This window comes from Antrostomus carolinensis, unplaced genomic scaffold (assembly GCF_000700745.2).
Source record: "Antrostomus carolinensis isolate BGI_N321 unplaced genomic scaffold, ASM70074v2 scaffold11596, whole genome shotgun sequence".
Taxonomy (NCBI): domain Eukaryota; kingdom Metazoa; phylum Chordata; class Aves; order Caprimulgiformes; family Caprimulgidae; genus Antrostomus; species Antrostomus carolinensis.
In genome coordinates, this window is record NW_010321195.1 from 14187 (window position 1) to 37545 (window position 23359).

The following is a 23359-nucleotide window of genomic DNA, read 5'->3' on the forward strand; positions in this document are numbered from 1 at the left end:
TGCAAGCATGTTCTGTCTCTTCCGTCCAACATGGTTTGTCAAAACAGATCAGAAACATGTACGTACTTCTCTGAAGAAGCCTTTATAAATATCAGTCTATCTAAACAGGTTTGCGAACATCGAAGAACACCAAGAAGGCTGCAAATATCACTTAGGAACCATTTTAAAGTTGTGGGGTTGTTCTTTTTTAAGGGTTTAATTTTTTTCCCCCTTTAAAAAAAAAATTTGGTGGTGGAGATTTGTTTGGCTATCCTTTTTCTTGTGGTTGTTTTTTTGGTTTTGTTTTTAACGTTCAGGTTTAACCTAAGCATTCCTCAGGCTCCTTCAGGGTGCAAAGTTGGTGTCAAATAATGTACATTTCACAGGCCACATATACAAACAAATCAGAGCATACTTGGGCATTTACCTTCTTATAATGGGAATTACTATTTTTGAATTTCCAAATATTTCACCTCAGCAAAGCTTAATTTTGCTGTAACAATGACAAATCTGCCACTTGTCACTGGGATTTGACATGTACCCCCTGCCCTCCCTCCCCACTTCACAGAGAAGACAACTTCAGACATCTTGTTTTGTAACCAGAAATAGTGGATGTTTTTAAACTGAAATTATACTTGAGTTGTAACTCAGGCAAAATTGAGCATGCAACACTGGCTGTAAATTGTTCCACATATAAGTTATCTATACTTTTCTTGCAAAGGATTAAAAATCTACCCTTCTCTTTTTCTTCATCTGATGGCACCCCACTGTAAGCTGGCTGGAATGCTGGGGGAAAAAATAACAATTATGTATGTAGTAATGAGTCTTATTCTACTGATAATCGTTCGATATTAACTCCTTCTCTATCTTGTTGGAGGAAAGAAGCCTGTTAACCAGTCACTGTAGATATTTCTTGTATTGTTCAGTTTCCTCACCTCAAAACATCTGATATACCAGTGCAAGTTCAACCTTTCCCTTACACAGTATGAAGGGATCTCATGCCAGTTCTTACCAACAGCTGTACAGGCTGACAAAACTCTCCCTTTGTCAATCAGTAATGACTGTTTCCATCACTGTAAAGCCACATTTCTCAACTGGTATTGCAGAAAGGCTCAAATGTGGCTCTGAAGTGATGGAAGATACACTTCAGCTTAAGAAATCCTACTCTTTAATAAGGCTTTTGATGGTCTTAGGAAGTTAGATAAACTACAAGGATATTATACTTCTCAAGAGGTTAAGGAATATTGTTGCAGATGACTGGGCATGTTTCTTGGTTTTATCAGTTTCTGATGACAATGAACTTGTGTCTCAGCTGCCATGCACACAGTTTTACCTTATCAGAAACCCTCTGCTTAGAGCATCAGCCACCAGCATGACCTGTGCTAATTTGCTTTTAAACAATAATATAGTATTTCTGAGAGAGCAAAAAAAGAATTCTCTAAAGATGTGTTAGTATTTCTAGTATGGTCTGGATTCCATACCATTGTCTATAAAGAAACCTGATCTGACTGTCCTGTCCTTATAGTGATGGAAACACATTCACACGCAAACGCCTGATAGAATGAGAGATCAAGGTTCATGAAACATTGGCTTCACTTCCTGCAGGAATTCAAATCCAGCTCTTCATTTGAATGCTCCCAGCTGAAGTACTGCCTCAATAATTAGTTGTTTTATTTAGGCAAAAGAAGAATCTTGTTGGGCAGCCCTCTTGAAAATTGGGAGCAGCTTTTAAGACCTCAAAGATGCCAATGTTTTGGAAAGGTGTGGCTTAAAATTGGCAAAGAGAATCAACAGTCCCAGTATCTTTTTAAGCTCATTGGGATTTTGACTCATTTTAGAGACAGCTGGACCAGGTGTGATATTTACAACTGTCATAGACACTTTATTTCAGCTGACAACATTTACTCTTGATACATGACCATGGCACATAGCTCAGTATTTTATGCAAAACTTGGCCTAAACATGAGTATAATATCTTCTCTTAATGATAAAGATGCATAAATTACTCAGCTTTGAAAACAATGCATTCACTGTGGATATACTCAGTTATTAAATTCCAAGAAAGAACACGGAAGGATCTAGTTTTCCCTTGTGGTTTGATAAACATCAACACAGTTTCAGAAGATCTGGGAACAGTGGAAATTGCCTTTGTTCAGCTTCAAAACAAAACTGATAATTTCTGAAAAATCACTTGCTAAATGCTCAGTTCTTCCAGAAATTCTGCAAGTCTTGAGTTACTCAATGAAAGGAAAAACCTAACTGTTCCTAGGCCCTTTGCTCTCCACCAGTTGCCCAGATGGGCTCCAACACACTCAAGAACCAGGTAGGTAGGTTGGCATTAATCACATGCAATGTCTGGTGGAACTGCTTAAAAACTCCCAAGAGTCTCCCTGAAATACTTCATCAGCCCTTTCAGTTAAGTGTTGAGATCTTTCCTAAGTTTTCACATTTGATTGTCTCGATCCTGAAAATCTGGATATCCAGACAATTTACCAGTCACCTTACAGAACACCAGCAATGTTTTAGCTGTGTATGCTGAGACCAAGTATTCTTTCACTTCCCTTCTGCAAGGCATCTCACCTACCACCATTAATTTCTATCTTCTGCTCCGTGCAGGTCACTTATCCTTCATACTGTTATCTTTACATGTCTTTACCCAAGGGACTTTGGTACCACAGCACAGCTAGGATTTTTCTTAGGTTGAATAAAAACCAATAAATTTAGTTCTAATATTCCCTAGTCCATATTTTCAAGAGAGAGGCTCAATGAAAAAAGGAGTTTATTAATGTTTGTTCCTTTTGAATAATGAAAGCAGGTGCACAAATATGAATGTAGCAACTTTACTGTGGATTACTGGATTCAGATCCACAAAGTACTTTAAGGTTTCTATGAAGAATTAGGTGCCTAAGTATCTTTGGAGACCTGATTCCTAGTTTCAGAAATTTGGCTTTCATTCAAGCTACTATAATCCATTAAGTTCCCTTTATATTATTTTATTCAATAGCACAATTATTCAATAATACTTCACCACACTCCAGATACTGGGCTAATATAAGGTCAAAAACCCTTTCAGCTCTGTGTTACAGAACAAAAAAATACCCATTTAATATACTTGCAGTTCTCCTACTTTAGAATTTTGAAAGCATGAACAACAGCTCTGAATGCAGCCCTACTTACTTCTACTCTTCACAAAGTTTCACGCTTTACCATCCCAGACTCCAGGAAAATTTATGGTCTTGCCAATTGACCTCTCTTAGACATCTTATGCACTTGAGGGCCTGTATCTGACAGCTGGCAGCTCTACACCAAAGAAACAGTCCTACATATACATACTTAAGATGAGAGAGTCAACACTAATGGCAACACACACAGTTTTCACAAAGAACTGTTCTACAGCTAGGACCGCACATTTCTGTATCTTTTGACTTACATAATCCTCCTTAAACAGAATGTTTAAGATTTATTGTAAAACACATTCGTTTTCCAGCAGTGATATTTAAGTAAGTGGGAAAAAAGCCACCAAAAGACGAGCAAATAGACCACACCATTTATGGCTTTAACTTGGTATTATTAAAGTGTACCACCACTACCTTCCTATGTTCTCCACATTTCCACCTGAAGCTAGGTCACTGCAGCAAAAGCTCGCATGAAGGTATCAAGAGGGCAGCTGGGGCTCCCCCATGCCTTCAAGAGCTCTGCTTCTGACCAGGCTGCAGATTTAGACTCTCTCATACTTATTCTCCCTCTAGCTCCATGATTCTTGGATTTCTGGCAGCAGAATACTTCAAAAGGAAGGGTGGAGACTGGCCTTAACCTGACTGCCCTGTGTATGATGGTGGGTACAGCATCCTCCCGGGAATACGGTGCATTGCATCCAGATCTCCTCAGACAGAGGACAACGTAGAACACAGAGTTCTCCACTTTCTGAAAGAACGCTGTCATCACCATGCTGAGGAAGGGCAGCACTGCCATCACTACCATGTTCGCTTAGGTGTCTATTAACACCACTGCCTCGTCTTCAATGGGATGGGTGAAGGATACTAATGTGCAATACTGGATCAGATACCAGAACTCCAAAGAGAGACAAGTGCACAGATTTTGTTTACTGCAGAGCATTTTCTGTCTAGCTGTAGGTGACTCCTCTTTCAACATGCAAATTGCCTAGATCTCTCTCCAGAGTTTCCCTTTTGCTTTCAAGATGTTTACACCTACTCTTGGTGGACTGATTGCCCTGCTGAGGTTAGATGTCTGCAGTGCACAAAACACAGTGCCTGATTTATGAGGCCCAGATGTTCCACCACAGTAAATGTAAGGTCAGAAAAAAGAGAACAACTGAACAAGGGAGGCTTACCGGAAAGACGTGGGAAGTAATTTTCTATTGACCAAAAAAACAACTCAAGTCTGGCTGTGAAGTACATTGTATTGTTACCCTGAATATTAGTCATTTCAGAATGTAACCACAACAGGTTTTCCCATAAATAAATCAAATCTCTTCCCATGATTCTCTTCATCAAAAACTTCCTATTTGAATGACAGTTTTTAATTACTAGATCAAGTTCTGCTTGCATAAAGAGTTTCCATTTCAAAGAAGCACTGCACTGATAAGAAAAGTCTCTGCGGAGAAACATCCTTGTCACTGGAAAATGCACAAGTTTTGACTACTCTGTGGCTCTCCTATAGAGCGATCACGGCACAGCATAGAGAGCAAACTCAAATATGCTCTTGCCAGGTGCATTGGGTGAGCTCAATTTCTGTATGCTTCTGCTTTCCCCTTTGTAAAAGCACAGCTTCTAAAAAGTATTTCTCAACCTGGAGAAGGAAACAGAGAGGGGGAGCTGGGGGTGATGGGGATTTTATGAGAGCCCACTGGAAGTCTTGGGAGTGGTGCCTCCTGACTGCCCCAGGCTGCTCCTGGCTGGGTTTGGTGAGCTGCAGATGCAATTTAGGTAAAAGGCCCTCACTCTCTAAGGTGAAGAAAGGACAGAGAAGCAGCTGTTGTGGTGGTGGGGAAGCTATGTGGAATGAGGGGCCAGTGGAGCAAGTCTGAGCTGAGTTTCTGTCAGTATTTGCCATCACAGAAGAGGCAACTGCAGCATTTCTCCCATCCTGCCCTCTGCCAGGGAGCAAGGTGGCTGCCTGTGCCAAAGAGCTGAAACAGGGGTACTGCTAGCACCTGACAGGAGGAGTTACAACTTGGGTTCTCAAGCTAATGAAGAAAAAGGAATGAGAAAACATCCTATGAGATTCTGGAGCAGCACACAGGGAAGGAAAAAAAAAAAAAAAAGAGTTTGAAAACCGCTGGATTATAATTTTATGGTAGTATTATTTGATGGCCTGACTTAACAAGTCTTTCCAACTTTGGTTCCAAAGACTGTATGGATACTTCCCTATCTCACCCAGGTGTTTGAAGTTTAATTAATTAATGTTTGTAAAGAGCGTTATAATTTCCAGATGAAAGGTCCTATGCAAGTGCAATGTAGTATTACTCATTGAGGTGATTGGGTTAGAGAGTATCACATTACACAATACAGCTCTTCCCTCAATGATTTTAAGTGTTTGAAGTTCTGATAAAATGTATTTATCACTAAGATAGATATAATGGAAATGCTCTTTAAGGCGTGACCTGGATTATGAAACCAGAGGTATGGTTTTGGGAATGGAACAAACGAGAATTAAAACAACTCCTGAGGCCAGATTTGTCTATGGTTGTATAAAATGTATTCTCTTCTTCCTTTTTTTCCTCTTCCAGTAGGCTTTTCTTCTCTTCTAAAATAGAACCGGTTATTAGGATGGGTGTGAGCAGACATGCAACAGTTCACGTTCAGTTCCTATTTCCATACTCATCCAACTTGACATTTTCTCATGACTTTCTCAGAATTATTTTCTGTTCTATTTTTTTTTTTTTTTAATGTTTGGATTAACCCTAAAGATGAATATTTTATTTTTGGAACATTCTGATTTAACCAGCAATCAAACTGAATTAAATCAAAAGCTTGTGGACAATGACAAACTGGAAACTACAGTCAATAAGCTTAAGATAGGGGTGACATTCAAAGCTATTTAGACCTAGACATGCTAAAGGAATTGGTCAGCATGAATTTCAGGACACTTAACACTGACAGATGCAAAGTCCTGAATCTGGAATGGATTGACCCCCCACATCAGTACCAGCTGTGGAGTAACTGCCCGGGTATCAGCTGAAGAGGAGGTGGGGTCCTGGTGTTCAGTAAGCTAAACAGGAGTCAAGCCATGTGCCATGGGTATCAACAGCAGTGCAGATCAAGGGAATTGCTTTACTCAGTGCTCATCAGAGCAGATCTGGAATATGGTGACCAGCTTTGACCCCTCAGTACAAGAAAGAGGGTAAATTGGAGCAAGTTCAAAATAGGGTCACCAGGGTGGTCAGCAGACTGGAGCACTTGACCTGTGAGGAGAGGCTGACGGAGTAGGGTTTGTTCACCCTGGAGAACAGATGGCTTCAGGGGATTTAACAGCAATCTTTCCATACCTACAAGGAAGTTACTGAGAAGGCAGAAGCAGGCTCTTTAGTGAGATACACAGTGGGAAAACAAGAAATAGTTGCTGTAAACTGAAGGTAGGCTTCAACTGGATACAAGGAAAAAAAGATTTCATGGCAGATAATTAGGCACTGGGGCAGCTGGCCCAGAGTGACTGTGGCATCTCCATCTTTCAAGGTTTTCAAGACCCAACTGGAAAAAGATCCAAGCCACCTGACCTGAAATTAGCACTGACCCTGCTTTGAGCAGGAGGTTAGACTAGAGACCTTCCGAGGTTCCTTTCAATCTGATTCAATGGGAAGGCAGGGGAGCCCTATGTTCAGGTTACGTATCGTCGTTCAGGAATGGGCTTGGACTTTTATAATTAAAAGAGTTGAACAAGTTTGCTCACAATTTGTTTGAAAAATAATTTTACTCATTATTTTTCAAAAGACAATTGTTAATATTCCAGTTGCCAGGTTCTGTCTTTGCTCTACTTCCCTCATTTTCTAACAAACTTACAATGATAGCAAACAACAGAGATTTGAGATGGCTTATAAATGAAGGTATTATTGCACCTAGAGGTCTCAGTTAAAGGAGAAACAATACTAAGGGGTTTAATAATACCAGTAAATGGAAGAATAATGCACTCCAGTTTGTGCATTTTTACTCTTAAAAAAGAATCTGCATCAAGTTAAATTTGTGAATTACTAAAACACATTACTGACTAACCAAATTTAAAATACACTGAAAGCTTTCTTTAGCTAAGTATTCTCAATTCTTGTGATATTTAAGTAAACGATTAATTTTCCATGAATGCTGTTTTTATTATTGACGACACTCATTAATAGATTGTCTTCTACAGGAATAATCTTTTTCCTTGCACTTTTAACACACATTTTTCTTATTCTTCCAAAATTCTGCTATATTCCCACTAAGAGTTACATGCCTGAGTAAATCAAGCAAGTAAAAGTGTTAACAAAAGCACACTTGTCATAACTCTGATCATCCTAAATATGCGATCATATTTCTGATTTGTCCAGAAACAGAATCAGTAACTGAATAAGGATGTCAAGAAAACAGGCTTAGTAAGGGGTCACATGTCAGTTTCCTCCTTCTTTCTGCCCAATGCTTTTCACCTTCCTCTCTCCCCCCGAAAATTACAGAAATCTGTAAGAAGATCAAAATGGAGCAAAGTAAAAAGATGAAAAATATTTAGGAGTTACAAATGACTGTAGACTCAAAGGCCCATCCTCTTGCAAATCTGTTCCTTAATACTCTAAAGAAGTCAAAGGCATTAAAAAATACTGTATTAGACAATGCATGAACATAAATGGGCTTTTAGAAAACTAGAAATCTTAACAGTGGCTAAACTGAAACAACATAAGGTTAAGAATAATGCACAGTCTAAAAATGTAATATAGTTAGTAATAATACTAAGCAGTTTGGGGAGAAGGGTGATTTCTATGCTTTGTTCCAATGATTTTTGACAAAAAAAGTAAATAAGACATATAATTTTCATTACAACTGCATGATAGTAAAGGTAAAACTAAGAAAACATCTTTATGGAAAGAGCATTCTGTGCATAACATGTTAATGGTAGTTAATGAACCAAAACCCACAGAAATCCCTTTGGACAGCTAGCACACACACACAGCCATTAATTAGGTCACAGTTGTTTCCTCACAAGTCTTTTGTTCACTTTAGTTGTAGAAAACACCAACACATCCATTAGACCTGTGGGGAGGTATTCACCAGTGAAGAAAATATTTATTTATTATACGTTAAATGCTTGCAATTATATGACTACTTATGGCAGTTCTGCTGGTTTCTGTCTTTGTAAGTAAACTATAATCACTCAGTTCACAATCTACTCTATTCTACACCTCAGAACACCACTCACCTCAGTAGATCCAATTGTTTCATTTTGTGTACTTCAGGCAACCATTGTAACTCAATCACAGATTTTAAAATGTTTTGAGCATCCAGTAAAAAAAAAACATGAAAAGAATTAACATGCTTCATTTTCACAAAATAAAAGTTGAAGAAAGTCTTTTTTTAAAAGGTTAGCACTGAGAGGTGAAGGGAAATTTCTGGTTGAAGCCCAGTTAAATGTGAGTTCCACTCACAAACACAGTTTGCTCACTATGTCAGTTACTTCATTAACTGGCTGTGAAGAAAATGTTTGCAAAGGGCTCCTGTTCCTACTGCAGAAAATTGCAAAACTGCAGGCTGCACATCATTTCAAGGACACAAACCAACCCTATTTCCTGAGAGCCTAGGGAAGACCACTGCCTTTATGAAAATAATCAGCACATACTTCCTAATCCCTATGTGTGTGCAACGCACCATGGGGCAGCCAAGATGGCAGAGAGGGTGTTTCACAGTGGCAGAGTATATCACTGCTCTGTCGGGAACAAAAATGGCAGAGGCTGCTATATTGGTAGTGCTTCATCTTTTCTCTCTGAACCCTGCTTTAGAAAGCTGGCCATGTTCATTACCTCACCAGTCTAGTTCCACTTCTCCCACCACCACCCTTGCCCCAGGGAAGCTGCTGCCTCCTTACCTCCATGTCTCCTGCCTTAGAACCTCTACCACTTCCTCCTTACACATCCCACACCACTAACTATTGTCACTGCCTCCCTCAGCCCACCAAGACTGAATTAATAAACCTGACTGAATCCAGCTGACTCTGTCCAGAGCCTCTTGGGTGTGTCTTCACCAGCTCCTAGTGCTGGCAGAGTTTATTTGTTCAGGTCTGCTGCTGCACCTCACCTGCAATGGGTTCATGCCTCGCAGGTTGGAAACCACAGGGCCAGACAGCGTAAGAAGTCTTTTCAGGTCATTACTGCTACAGTTTTATGAGTTGCCAATCACAGTAACGAAGATAACTAGGTTAAGCAGGATAAGTTTAAAGTATAACTTAAACCTCCGCCCACGTTTGGAACAAAATTAAGAAGACAGAATCAGTAACATTATACTTCAGGGAAAAAAAAAGAAAAAGAATTTTAAGCAGCTAACTGTCTTACCATAATCCTGTCACTGTCAATAATGGTGTTCAAGCGGTGTGCAATGGTCAGCACTGTGCAGTGAGCAAACTTTTCACGGATTGTCTTTTGAATGAACTCATCTGTTCTGAAACACAGCAAGAGCAATGCAGACAAACAATGAGATGTTTGCATGGGTAACTGACTGGCAGGCAGGTTTTATGACTTCATCAAACATGACTGTAGAGCAGGAAATACACTTATGATGTCATTACAATACTTCTTCCTCTCGTTATATTAGATGACTTGGAGGCATATCATGAAACACATTCCAAAATCTATCCTCTAATACTCCAGGAGGAAAGAGTTTCTTCTTGCAAGTAGAGCAACAGGTTTTATTTCAGGAGACTAATTTCCCAGGCTTTGATTACAGAAAGAAGAAAATTCTGTAGAGTCAGATATTCCTACAGATTTATACACAAAAAAAGGTCACTGTTATTTTAAGCTTTAGTTTGTGCAAGCAGTGAAGATAAGTTGTCGAAAGTAAACATCCCTCATTACAAATCAACCGAGGAACGAACACAAGACAGCCTGTAAGTAAGGTTCTTGATTTCAACTGCAAAAGGGGATTAGATAAAGGAGGTGGCTGGCTCAAGAACATGAATACAGGAAAAAAATAATTGGCTTATTCCGTAAATCAAGAGTGTTAACTGGAACACGCAACTCAAGGAAAGGGTTAAAAGCTTCCAAGTTAAGAGCCTCAATCTACTAGATGAGTTAACCACCAAGGAAAAGGATTATCAGGAAGAAACATAAAGACTTGTAAAGAATGAAAACTAAGCTACTACACCACTTTAGCCCTGTACTTCAGTATCTAACTGTCACAAATAAACCTGAGAGGAAATAAAATTATACCAAAAGATATATAAGACACTGAAATGTTTTTTAGCTGTATAAACAAGTATTAAGGCAAAAGGGGTGCAATACTCATAAAACTACAGACTATTCAAGTAACTAACTGTACAAGAGAAGGAAGCATTGACACCACCTAACTTAAAGCATCACAGTCAGGGTTAAATGTGGAAATCTATACAGCCTTCTCTTCAGTCAATGAGAGGGGAAAGACATGGCTGGAAGGTGAATTAGAGCACCTGAATTAGGGAGCCACCAGGTGATGAATGCCCTCTAGAGGCACTTGGCAGCCCTCACTGCACAGGAAGCCCTGGCTCCCAACGTGGGCACAAAGCCAGGCCATGTGAATACTCACATATTCCCCATCAGCCTTCAAAAGAACAATGAGAGGTGACAACGGAGAAAAAGGTAGCGTGGGAATGCAGGTGCAGAAATTAAAATTGTCATCCCAAATGAAAAGAACACACAAACAGCTCAAAATATATTGTCTGCAGACTGAGGAAGCTCCAGCCTAGAAGTCATGTACTTAAAGGCATGGGTGTCCCTTCCAGGTTTCCTATTAAAACATGAAATTGTACTTTTATATATAATGACTGAAGAATAATAAATGCTGTACATAGAGTTAAAACAAGACAAAGGAGATATCTGGCTAAACTGGTATATGCATGCAGCCATGTTGGCTTCAACCAGTGGCTTGCACAGCCTTAATTCTTCAAATTGTCAAAAGTAACAGGAAAATCAAATAAAATACAACAAAAGTTCATGCAACACATGCCTTCCTCTGACAAATTATTAGTCTTTAGATAGACGCAGTACTCTACGTTGAATGTGTCTGCACATAATAAATATTTGGTATCACTTCACAGATTAAGCAAAAAGAATTGTTCTGACGCCACCAGGTCAGTTGGCATAAACAATAAGAAGTGGACAAAGACAACACTGGAAGAACAGAATGACTCAGAGGAATGGAGTCACCATTAAGTTTCCACAGTAGAAAGCACAAGCTCATGCTCTGAAGGACTGAACATAACTTCTGCTACAGACTAAGTTTAAGCAATCAGCATGACAAAGGAATAGACAGATCCCTGCTGATGACAGGATGAATTATCAGAGAGAAGGAAGACACGAACAGTTAAGTAAGAGTTCCCACACAGGCTGACTGTCATTTTATCTGGGGATAGAAACATTTAAGCTCTGTCATAAGCTTAAGAGAATGGAGTTCTGTGCCGCAGTCCGAAAAGGCGTGGTCCTTCTGCTCCTACTTCCTGGAAGAAGCTACAGAACATGGTGAGAAGCAGGTGTTCCTCAACTCCTCTTTTGGAACCGAGGCCAGTATGCAACCAGGGAAAAGAGACGGGAGGAGAAGTCAGGACAGAGGCAGGTTTTTTAGCTCTATGTGTTAACAATCTCCTTAAGAAAACTAAGTTGTTCATCCTTAATGCCCCACATGACACCAATACCACTGCTTTCCCCTCGGTGTTAATGCATGTATCTTTTTTTGCTGTCATCTCAGTAATGCATCAATGACCTGACTACTTTTACTTTCAAATGAAAAAAAAAAAATAAAAAATCAGTGCTATACATGAAAACACTCAGTAGGGATGAAGCTTATACAGACATCAAGATGCGTTTTCTACAATGGTTAGAACAGCAAAACAGAAACAAAAGGTTCAATACTCCCTAGAATTATGTAAAGAAAGACCTTTTCTTGCCTTATAGTCAAGCTCAAGGTGAGGTTTTCTGCAGAGCTACTACAGAGCACAGAGAATCATAGTTTGCTCAGGAATTTTGAAAACAACCTTTTAAAGAGCTCAAAATGATTTGTAACACCCAGGTTATCCTGTTATCTGAGGATAATGCCTCATCCTTGAACATACCTGCCCTCTGCATTTGTTTATTATATCTTCCTTTATTATGTGCATTCCTTATAGCACCACCTCTTCCTACATTTACAATAGAAATAATTTCTCATTCTTAGATAGATACTATCAAAGTACTATCTTAAACAGGTATTTCTTGAATGTAAGCTTATCCCTAATAAGAAACTGCTGGCCATTTTGTGGGTGTGACAAATGTTCTAAAATGAGCCTACAAAGTAATCAGAAACAGACCTAATAGATCCATCTTCAAATATCACAGTATGTAATCTCAGGCAGACATGTCCGCTGATAGGAACTTGACCAGATCCTCTCTAAGGTTCATCATAGATCTTGGAGTATAGTTTTTGTGGTGGCAGGCAGAAGCACCATCAGTAACCTCCAGGAGAATCTCAGGAATAAGGTAGGAAAGGCAAGAAAATCTAGAAGACTACGAAAAGGATCTGTGTACAGAATTACGTGCTGACAGAAGGTAGAGACTGTATCACATGCCAGTTAAGAGCAGTCTGCCCTCTAGAAAAGTGCCAAAGGAAGCAGCATTTCTGTACTTTTTTTCAGGGTATAAATGGATCCTTGTGGTGCCTACCCACACTGAGAAAGTGGCCAGACAAGTGCCAAGTGATTCCATCACCCACCTCAGTAGATCAAACCCCACCATCTTTCAGGCACATCAGAAACCAAAGATGCAAGATGAATACCAAAACCAGGGCTGCTGGATGACAAAAGCTCAACCCTAATCTGATTATACGAAAATAGGAACCACGATACTCCCCATAGTAAGGAACAGTATAATAAGAAAGCACAAAATGGTGGTATAGCTGTCCCACTGGCACCACAGGTTGAGGATCTAATACCAAGTTTCACAGCAACCCAAGATCTGGTGTAACCTGAATTAGCTGACTGTGTAAAAGGAGAACTACGTAAAGAGCAAGAATAAACATGACCTGAATGAGAGGCAACCGAGCTGCTGAAAGAACACTGGATAAGTCATTATCTTCAGTCTAATGTCCTCCTGGGACTGTTCTGGAAGCATATCTCACACTACCCAATTCTTCAGTGGTGTTGGATAATTTCTCCAAAAGAGAAACAGTTACTGATAGCAGTTAGATGTAACAAGAGATTAAACCTTACAAGGTTAAGCTTAAGGAACTGAACTATGTACAATGGCTGTTTTTACTAGACTCAATGAACAACCAATGTGAAAATGTGGTAGTGGCCTGGTCCCCAAAAGTTCTGTCCTCTATAAGCAGTAAAAATATGAGATAATGGATAATACTGTAGTCGGTGCGCAGAAAGCTTAGTAAATTCAACTTAGTATTCAGTATTTAAAAAAAGTCTCAGTTACTAAGGATTTTGTTTCAATATATCATCAAAGTAACTACACAAAGATTTTCACCTCTTCTGCTCCTGACTTCATACAATTTCCCAGAATGGTTCAACTGCTGTAAAATGATTACATTCTTTGGGGTAAGAATGTCAGCTTCAGGACCAAGAAGAATACGATCAAATTAAATGTCTGTCAGTCATCATGTAAAACATGCAAGAAGTCTGACTTAGGGGAACCTTCTTTCTGGAAAGCTCCTCCCCTCCCTCACGACAGCGCTGACACCTCTGCAGTATGTAGGGCAGCTGGTAGCTCCGGGGAGCAAAGGGGATAATAAGGGTACATATGGGAACTAGAAGATGTAAGGAGGAGGGAGAAGAACGAACTTCAAAATTCCTTCCCTTTGCTCAGCTTCACTCAGCAGCAGCCAAGAATGGCCTAGCTGAGCTGGAGAAACGCATCTGGGAGTCCCTCAGCCCCGGGGAAGGTACATTGCACAGCTCTTGCCCTGCTGTCGCACCCACTGCCTCATCCTCGCACATGCCACCTCATCCTCCCTTCTCCTCCTCCCACCCCCAAACCCTGCTTTCTCACATTTGCTTCCAGCTTGCACTGGAAAAGGGACATGGTTGCAGCAGCGGTTGAGGCAAAGAGATCAAGAGCCAGAAAAACAAAGAAAGAAATAATATCTCCAGAGCCGGCGGCAGCTCCCCATGGTTTCCTATCCCAGGTGCTTGATACGATGTGTGCTTGCCGCCAGGCTGGAGACAATGATGCCAGGTATGGGGGTTGTGCATCAGAAGAGGAGGAGGTTTTCCTTACATGCCAAAAATGCCTCCCTAACTGCTCAGTTAAGCAACCCACATCAACATTTCCTGATGAGCGTCCTATCAGATTGCACAGCTGAAAAATACTCATCTCTAGTTATAGCAACACATTAAGGAAAAGGTTATAATGACTGTAATGCAAACTGAATTCAAAGAAGAAGTTCCAAGTTATTATTTGTATTGTTAGGCCTAGAGTTGATACAAACAAACATTTACCTTATTATAATATATATTGCAGCACACATTAATCAAGATCAATTAAATGGATAATGTAAGTTGAGAACACACACATGTGAAATGCCAAAATAGGGAAGATGAGTAAGATGGTATTAAATTTCCACAGCTATGATTAACCACAGTTAATCTATCAGAGCTCAGCCAAAAATAAACTAATAGTCAAAAAAAGAAAAAACTAGGAAAAAAAAAAAAAGAAGAGAGAGAACCTCTGGGAAGGGAACACAGTTCTCTCGTGGTTTTAGAAATACACTGTCAGCTGAACTGCAAAGCTACCCCAGTGGCACCACTTCTCCCCCAAGAAGATGTTATAAAAATGAGTCACGCCCAGTTGACATACAAAATCCTTAATGCATCTGTTTGAGGGACTTGCTGTGTTATTGTCCTCTTTGGACTTTGAGTTCTCCCTCAAGCCATAGTTTGTTGGAACTATATATTCAGCTCAGACTAATTGATGCAGTACGTTTGCAGTATTGTTTCCAAAATACTTCCACCAGTGTTTCAAATGTTTCAAAAATTAACAGTGGGGGTACTTAGCTATTGGAAAAATTTAACAAGGGTTGTCATTGAATTTTTTTTATATTGAGGTTGGATGTTCTTCTAGAAGTACACTCTAGTTCAAACAGGAATGAATTCAGGAACATTCTGCTGGCCTGAGTTATACAAGTCAAAATAATGAATGATAAATGAGTTCCTCCTGTAGTTTTAAACATATCCAAATCTGTTTTGCAATTCCTGTGGTGTTTAGGACAGCTTACCTTCCCCCCCACCCCACCCCCCTGCCATTTATCTGTCATTTATTACACTAGCATTTGAGCCATCTGAAGGGATAACATCTCATAACCAGAAGTAACTTCTGCTTACAACCATTTTTTACCTTTCTAGTTTGGGTGGTTTTTTTAGGGGGAAGATATATTTATTCATTTCCAACAGATATTTTGTCCTGAAATCAACAGAACTAAACATGTTTCATGGCTATTCTGATGTTACTGATAATTCAGTTCCAAGCAGGTTCTCGTCTTCTTGTCAATGGCTGCAGGACAAATAATCTTTGAATATTAATTTTCCTACTCTATGGAATACACTGAGATTAGGGGCATTTTGAGCACTTAATTTGTATCATCTACTCTGTATCTGAAGCTCAACTGCTCCATTTTGAATAGACAATTATGATGCTATCATGGAAAACATAAAATAGCAACACATGAATTCATCTCTACAGTACAGATGATCACATCAGAAGAAAAAACAGCTCATCTTAACATGATATATTTTGTTTTTACCTTGGGTCCACATTTGCTGTTGCTTCATCGATGATAAGGATCCGATTTTTTTTTAGAACTGCTCTGGCAAGACACACCAGCTGTCTCTGACCAACACTAAAATTAGATCCAGATTCTGCCAGCTGCGTCTCCATTTTATTAGGTAGATCTTCCACAACCTCCTTCAGTTGCACCTGTTGACATATCAACATATTGTAGGATGAGTAACTCCCTTTTAAATCAGCTATTGTGTGTCTGATGACACAACAATAAGTATGCAAGGTTTACCTTTTATATTCTGACACAAAATGAGTAAGTGCCAAGTTGGATTACACAGTGTGTCAGTTATTAGAATTCTAAAAACATTAAAGCACATTGTTAAGAATCTATTAGTGTTCATTACAACTAAGATATGAATCAAAATGTAACCAAAGCATCATCCCAAAGGGTAATTTTTTTACAAAAGACTTATAACAATATACATGTCTACACACACATGCACAAATACACACATACACAAACATGTACACAACCATCTACCTTCTTCCATCAACAGCTATTCCCCTATCAAACCTAATGAAGACTTCTAAAATCTAATACACACCAGCACTATAGTGTTATTTGGCTTGTAAATATCAGATACACATTATTAGATTTAATAAGTCACCTCTTCCAAGGCATTCCACAGCTCTTCATCGGCGTATTCATTGAAAGGATCTAAGTTCTTCCTCATAGTTCCAGTAAATAAAACAGGCTCCTAAAACCCATTAAAATTAGCATTCCATTATAAACACAGGTTTTTATATTGCAGTAATTAATTTAATAATAATCAAAACTAACCCATATCAACAACAGCACAGAAATATCCAACAACAAGCTATCTTTTATGAAATGCAAAGGAGTATTTCACAATAGCATGCTTAAAGGTGGGGGGAGAAAGCAAGTGTTCAACCAGTCTGTATGAAGATAATTTACCAAACAGGACAGGTCTGTTTGCAAACTGCTTTACACAGTTATATCGGTACTCAAATGGGCATTTACATGCCACTGTTTTGATGCCACAAGCTATATAAATACCTACATGAAATCACTGCTATCCTCCTGGTATCATTAATGAAAACCAGCAGCTACCACTGTCAATGAGCTCACACTCCTAAATTACATTTGGGCAGTTTTGGAAATTCATTTTTGAAGTACATCAACCAGAGAGGAAGCAAAGAGCTCACAATGCCATTCTGGTTTTCCTTCTCTACTTGGTTGTGGGGGTTTTTTTGTTGTTGTTGTTGTTGTTGGGTTTTTTTCCATACCATAAAAGCCATTCAATTTTACCAGCAGAGCCTAAGAGGAACAGCTTTCACCATTTCAACACAATGTTTAAACCTATGCACATAATCTATACTGCCACAGCATGGAAGCAAACTTACTCAGAACTGCAGCACTGCTGGGCAAAGCTCTAACTCAAAGTACACCAGGAGTCAAATCAGTACCTTCTCTCATTCAGTTACTTAATGTGGGTTTACCTGTGGTCAAAGCAAGTTTTGTTCTACTTCAGTTCCCGGTCAGACCAGTAACAGATCATTACTCAAACTAGAACAAATCAGTTCACACTGGAAAACATAGTGTTTGAAAAGCGGGAAGATGACTTTTGGTCCAGAACTCCTTGAGCAACAGATCAGTAGTCACTCATGTGAGTTGACAGCCCTGAGAGTCATGCACTGACATGACTTTAGGGCTAAACTCCTCTTAATACCACACATAAAGACAACAATAACAAGTCAAAAGCTGTAACAGTTCTAATCATAAATGGAGACCATTCATCATGTTGTCAGTCTTCTTTAAATTGGAGAAATCTTATGCAAAATGTTTTCCTTTTTTCTCCTCTAGGAAATAAAGTCTAAACTTACACTGGATAAATTCAGCTTACTCTGAGATTAACCTCTGTCTTGACTTAAACCCCATCTAACCCTAGTGATGTCCAGCTCCAAGGGTTGCAGCAAATCAGAACAGAATTTAGACCTTAACCCTTTTATTGTCTCCATTTCTAAACCACTCTGAGTGGTATAAAAGGATTAACAAAGACAGAACATGCCACGAGCAATGTAAAAGAACGTATGCATTTCTTGACACAACACGCCAATTATTTGAAGGCATCTGTTGCATTAGGCAAAACATGTCACTAAAAACTTGTTGAATGAACAAAAGGATTTAATAAAAACATTAACAGGTTAAAGAACATTTTTCTTAAAAAAAAAATAAATCTGGGAAGTAATTTGTTTAACAAGACATATTTTAATACACCATTTGGTGTGTTTTGAAGGTATTGTTACATTTATTTTCCTTTTCGATTCATTTTTATACACGGGTAAAATAAGAGGCTGCATTTATAAAGTGTTCCTAACTATTATAAAAGTTGTAACAACAGACATGCACTGCAACAGAAGATAAGGATATTTTTTAATTATCATTTCTGACACAGATTATTATTTAAAATAGTCTGGTTTATGAGAGGAAAGTAATAAGACAAACCTGTAAATAATTGTTGTAAAAATGCTTGCAGTCAGGGAGGCAGACAACATTTGCATAGAAAAGATTTACAAACACAACCTTCACACAGCTCTATCCAAGTAAGCAATTAGAAGCCTAAGCACATTTTTATTTCTCCAGGTAGGTATTTAAACTAACATATAAGAAAACTTCAGCCTTGCCTCATCACTCTCTAGGAATGGTTCTGTTTAGCATGTTTTATGTTATAGTTTTAATAAGCATCTCTTCCTCTGGTTTCTTAGCTTCCCACATAATTATGAAGATATTTGCTGCAAAATAACTACCTGATGTTACATTACTATTTCTAATATTGACACTATTATTAACACAGTGCAAGACTGCTTATCCCTCAGTTTACTGTAGCATAAACCTTATTTCAAACACCCTTCTCTTGTCTTACTACCACCACCTTAGAGTCTTAGAGGAAACACGTCTTTGCTTATGTGGAAAAGAAATGCCACCTGCTTGCCTTTGGACACTTAAAAACCCTTTGGGACCATGATGAAAAAACCCTATCATATAAACTTGATAAAAGTCACAGAATTCAACTGGATTAAAATAGTTTTATAACCATGTCAACAGAGCAATGTATGAAAAAAAACCAACTGTATATAATTAAATGCAGTGAACTTTGAGCATCTGTATCACTCAGCATGTAGTTTTCTTGTCTCAGTGCTCTGTTTTATTCAACTTGGATGAATTCTTCCAAATGTAGAAATCACCCACAATAGCTACAGGTAAAGCTTTGAGAAAAGCTGTAGACCTTGAATGAACTGATGATCATCTACTTTCAGGAGAAAAGAACGCAGTACATTAAAAAAAAGGAACTTAAATCCATGTAAAGTCCTCTTTACATACAAAAGACGACTAGTTCCAGTAAGTACCTCTGCTGTGCAGTAACAAAGCCTTCAGCACGCAGAAACAAAAGACATCCTACATTAGGCAACAATCCAATTGCTGAGAGAGTACCCCCCCCCAAAAATTTAATAATAGCATTTCTCTGACTCCTATTCTTGGGAAAGGAAACAAAGAAAAAAAGAGCAGGTAATCAAGAGAAGCTTAAAATCACTGTTCATTACTATTTTTATCAGATTCTTAATTTAAAGAAAGTAATACACTCTGAACGTCATCCTGCCAACAGGCTAGCATACATTCAGACATGAAGATGGTGTAAGGACTCTAAATACCACTTCTGTAATAAAATGAAAATTAATGCTAAATATGGCAAACAAATTCATCTGGTTTCCAGCCTACTGTTCTATCTACCTGTTAGAACATCCCAGACTAATTATTTGCAAAAACCGTGACTTTTCATTTGCAGCATATGAGCTTTTCCCTCTTCCTCCCTCTCCAGTGGAGATCATGGAAGAGATCAGAGCTCTCAGAAACATGGTAAGCTGCACAGGCTTTGCCTTGAGGAAGTTTTGAGGTCATACATAACCCTTCTCTGATTCAGTGTCTCATTTGAAAGTAAGACCGTAGAAGAGAAGACCTGTAACCTACTGGACTTCTTGGAACAACCTTTCTTCTGCTCCAGCACCAGATATGAGGCTATTCCCAACACCATCATAGTTTTTTCCCTGTATTGCAGCCTTTCCTGCATTTAGCTTCTAAAGCTCACCAAGTTTTTGTTTATGGGTCATAACAACCCACTCTTTTGTTCGTTTGTACGGAAGTGACTAGATAGGTGAAACTGGTCCCTCAAGGTCCCTTACTAAGGAAGTTTCAGGCAATGTATCAGTCAGGAATTGCTGCTGACAAAGGATCAAATGACTTCAGAGCACTGCTGAAGCTTGGTATATTCCCATCAGATTTTCTCTGCTCTTTCCCAGACTACAGGATGACAACAAACTGCTAATACCTGCTCACAAGTGCTCTGGAGGAACAGACAGAGGACAAAACTAGGAAGAAAACCCTACAGTGCAGAAAGCTGATTGTTTATCTTAAAATAATCAAGACTTTATTCAAGTAAGAACAACACCTCACTAAAGTTTCTATATCTAATCCATATAGGGGTACAGAGGGAACACATACTGTCAATGCATTTTAAATACTTTGGCATTATATTGAAAAAAGTTCACAGCAGATCAAGTCACTCTCTTACCTGAGGTATAATTGAAATTTTCCTCCGCAAGTCATGGAGTCCGAGCTCTGACGTCAAGTACTTATCAATCCAAATCCTTCCTTCAGGTTCCGCCAAGCGAAAGAGGGCTGCTATCAGAGAGCTTTTCCCAGCTCCAGTTCTTCCCACTATTCCAACCTACAGAGCAAACCAAGCTTGTACAATTAAACCATGAGCTTTTCAGGAAAAAATAACATGCCAAGTAACAGTTTTACAACATCATAGGACTTACAGTAGAACAAGCACCAAATAAAACTTCTCTATAATTAACATTTTTTTGAGAGGAAAAAACCTCCCCCCAGATCAGTTTGGATTCAGGTGACATTTTGATACCAAACAATTTCTTGGATCATATGCAAAGGTGAAAGATTTTCCCTTGATGTGTGGTGTTTTATTGTGTAAACAAGATAAAGTGGCTCAGCGTATAATGAGATTCAAGGCTGCTAATTTTTAAACTAATCCTGGTTTGCTGGGTGATGTTAGGCAAAACATTTCAGGCATGCACTTACTTCTCAATCCAAAAAAAAAAGGACTCTCATAAAGCACTTTGGGAACAATGTATGAGCAGTATTCCCATTTTAAATAACTGAGACTGATTTTGGTTAGCATGGTTAAGGCGAAGTACTTCAAAGTAGTCAAACTCTAAAGGCAAAATAAAGCCAAAACTAGCAGGTGGACTATAAACTGTATGCTTCAGACAGCTTCAACAGAGAGGACACAAGTATTGAAAATACAAGGCCACGTGACCAAGCTGCAATTCCTTTCCAAACAGGAGAAAGAGTGATAATAAAGTCACAGTGATTCCAGTTTCAGATTTCCCAAAGAAAAATCAGAAATTGTATGCAATGTGAAAAAAATAATGCTTTCAGAAGAAAGAGGCAGAGAAAACACCAAATATGGAATTGCTAAATTAACTGACAAGGGGTTAAGACCTAAAAATATTTCATATGAAACCAACACTTGGGAGAAAGTAGGCCCATCAATAAATTAGAGGTGGCGTAATTAGTAGTGATTAAATACTACCTGAACAGCAAATTCTTTTTTTTTTTTTTTTTTTTAATACATTGTCTTCAGGTAAAGGATTCTTAGAGAAGACAATCTACAGTAATCAATTGTATCAGAGAAGGTGATGGGAGTAACCCTCTGCACAGATCTGATCTGGCAGGATTTGTTATTTCCTGCGCTCATTTCTAATCACTGCATTTCCAGAAAGAAATCAACACACTGGAAAGAGTTCAGAGAAGTGCAACATAAAATTAATATGGGTTGGAGATACTGATTTGATGAGGAAGGATTTATGAGGATTAAACATGTACAATACAGCCTGGCAAAGTGATTGGGGTGCAGAAGAGAAGAAGAAACATGAAAACCTTCATGAGTATACGTACAGACACCAGAGGGCAATTACCCACTGCCTGAGACTCAGATGTATGCAGTAATGACTGCTGGAATGAAATTAAGCACAGGAAACATTACATCGAAGAGCAAGGAGAAACTTTCTAACAGTCAGAGACACTAAACTCAGACAAAGCAGCAGTGCCCACATTTGATCAAAAATACACAAAACACTAAAAAAGTATACTGCAAGTAGCAACTTACACTGCATAATCTAAAACATAATTTCTACCTCTATTTTCTGATTCAACAATTTCATCCCACAATTCATTATTGTACAATTGTATATCAACTAATTAATACTTATACAGTGCTTATTATTAAAGATACAGCCTAATTTAAGCAAATCTGTTACAATAAATGATAAAATGTCTAGTATTCTAAATTGTATCAGTGAAACAAAGGAAAAATAGTTCTGAACAGTTACACTACAGCTCAGAAAGAAAATGCTGAATGGAGAACACAGACACTCAGAGTTGTGAAAACAAAAGTTCAATTGTTTCTCTGTAAATGTCAGTGATATAAAGTATTGTAGTAAGGATATAAAGAAAAAACATAAAAAATACATTGATACTTAAAATAAAAATGCAGCTGCTCTGCATATTGTCAAAATCCCACTTTCGGTTTGGCATCAAATGAAAGGACTATGCTCTTCAGTATTTAGAGGAATCTATTTGTATTTTTGGTCCAACTGACTACAGGCTGCTGAAAATTGACATGAATTTGAAACAGCTCTCAGTATATACATTTATTTATTTTTTTTAATACATTGTATTCTTCAGAGGGCCATGTTCATAGGCAGTGCAAACACAGAGACTGTCTGCAAATGGGAGGCCCAGCCACCTAACAGGAATCATGTGGCCAGGATTTTGTTGCTCGGTGCAAGCCATGTGCATGCACAGGAGTACACCTGCTACGCTGGGCTCATCATTACTCAAGCATCACTCGTACTTCAAAGCAGAGCTGCACAAAAAATGAGAGTGAGATTTACAGCATGTCAGCTACTCCACTGAAACTGCCTGTGTCTTCGGTATCCCTCAGGCAACCTCCCTCTCGTGTGAGAGTACTTACGTGAACAGCTGCCATGCCGTAAATCTAGACCCTCACCCTCTTAACTTCTTTATGTAACCATACCCTCAGATTTAGGATCTGTCAGGACAAGGTGCATTTAACAATATATTACTCAATAAGCATTCACAAGCACCCTAAACCAAAGATAGTGTTTAAAAACCAAGGCTGCACATGCTAACCTTCTCCTGCTGTAGCGGTAGTAATTGAAGAGGTTAATCACAGCCAGCTGCTGGCAGAGCTCCTTGCCTGAGCGCTCCCTGGTCTGTCTCTGGCAGACTCTGCTATATTAGCAAAGATGTTAAAACTGAGGGTCCTTCTTGGCCTGCTT

At 38.8% G+C, this 23359-nt stretch overlaps 1 protein-coding gene across 1 annotated transcript in view; it reads right to left on the bottom strand.

Annotated features, from left to right (window-relative positions):
* The window catches only part of ABCC4 (ATP binding cassette subfamily C member 4 (PEL blood group)), a 138758-nt gene that overhangs the window by 11332 nt on the left and 104067 nt on the right, over window positions 1-23359 (bottom strand). The window contains exons 25-28 of the mRNA XM_029085418.1: window positions 20548-20703; window positions 16567-16656; window positions 15921-16093; window positions 9506-9611 (exon numbers count right to left, since the gene is read on the bottom strand). Of these exons, the coding sequence (XP_028941251.1) occupies window positions 9506-9611; window positions 15921-16093; window positions 16567-16656; window positions 20548-20703 (525 nt within the window). The remainder of the gene's footprint in view (window positions 1-9505; window positions 9612-15920; window positions 16094-16566; window positions 16657-20547; window positions 20704-23359) is intronic.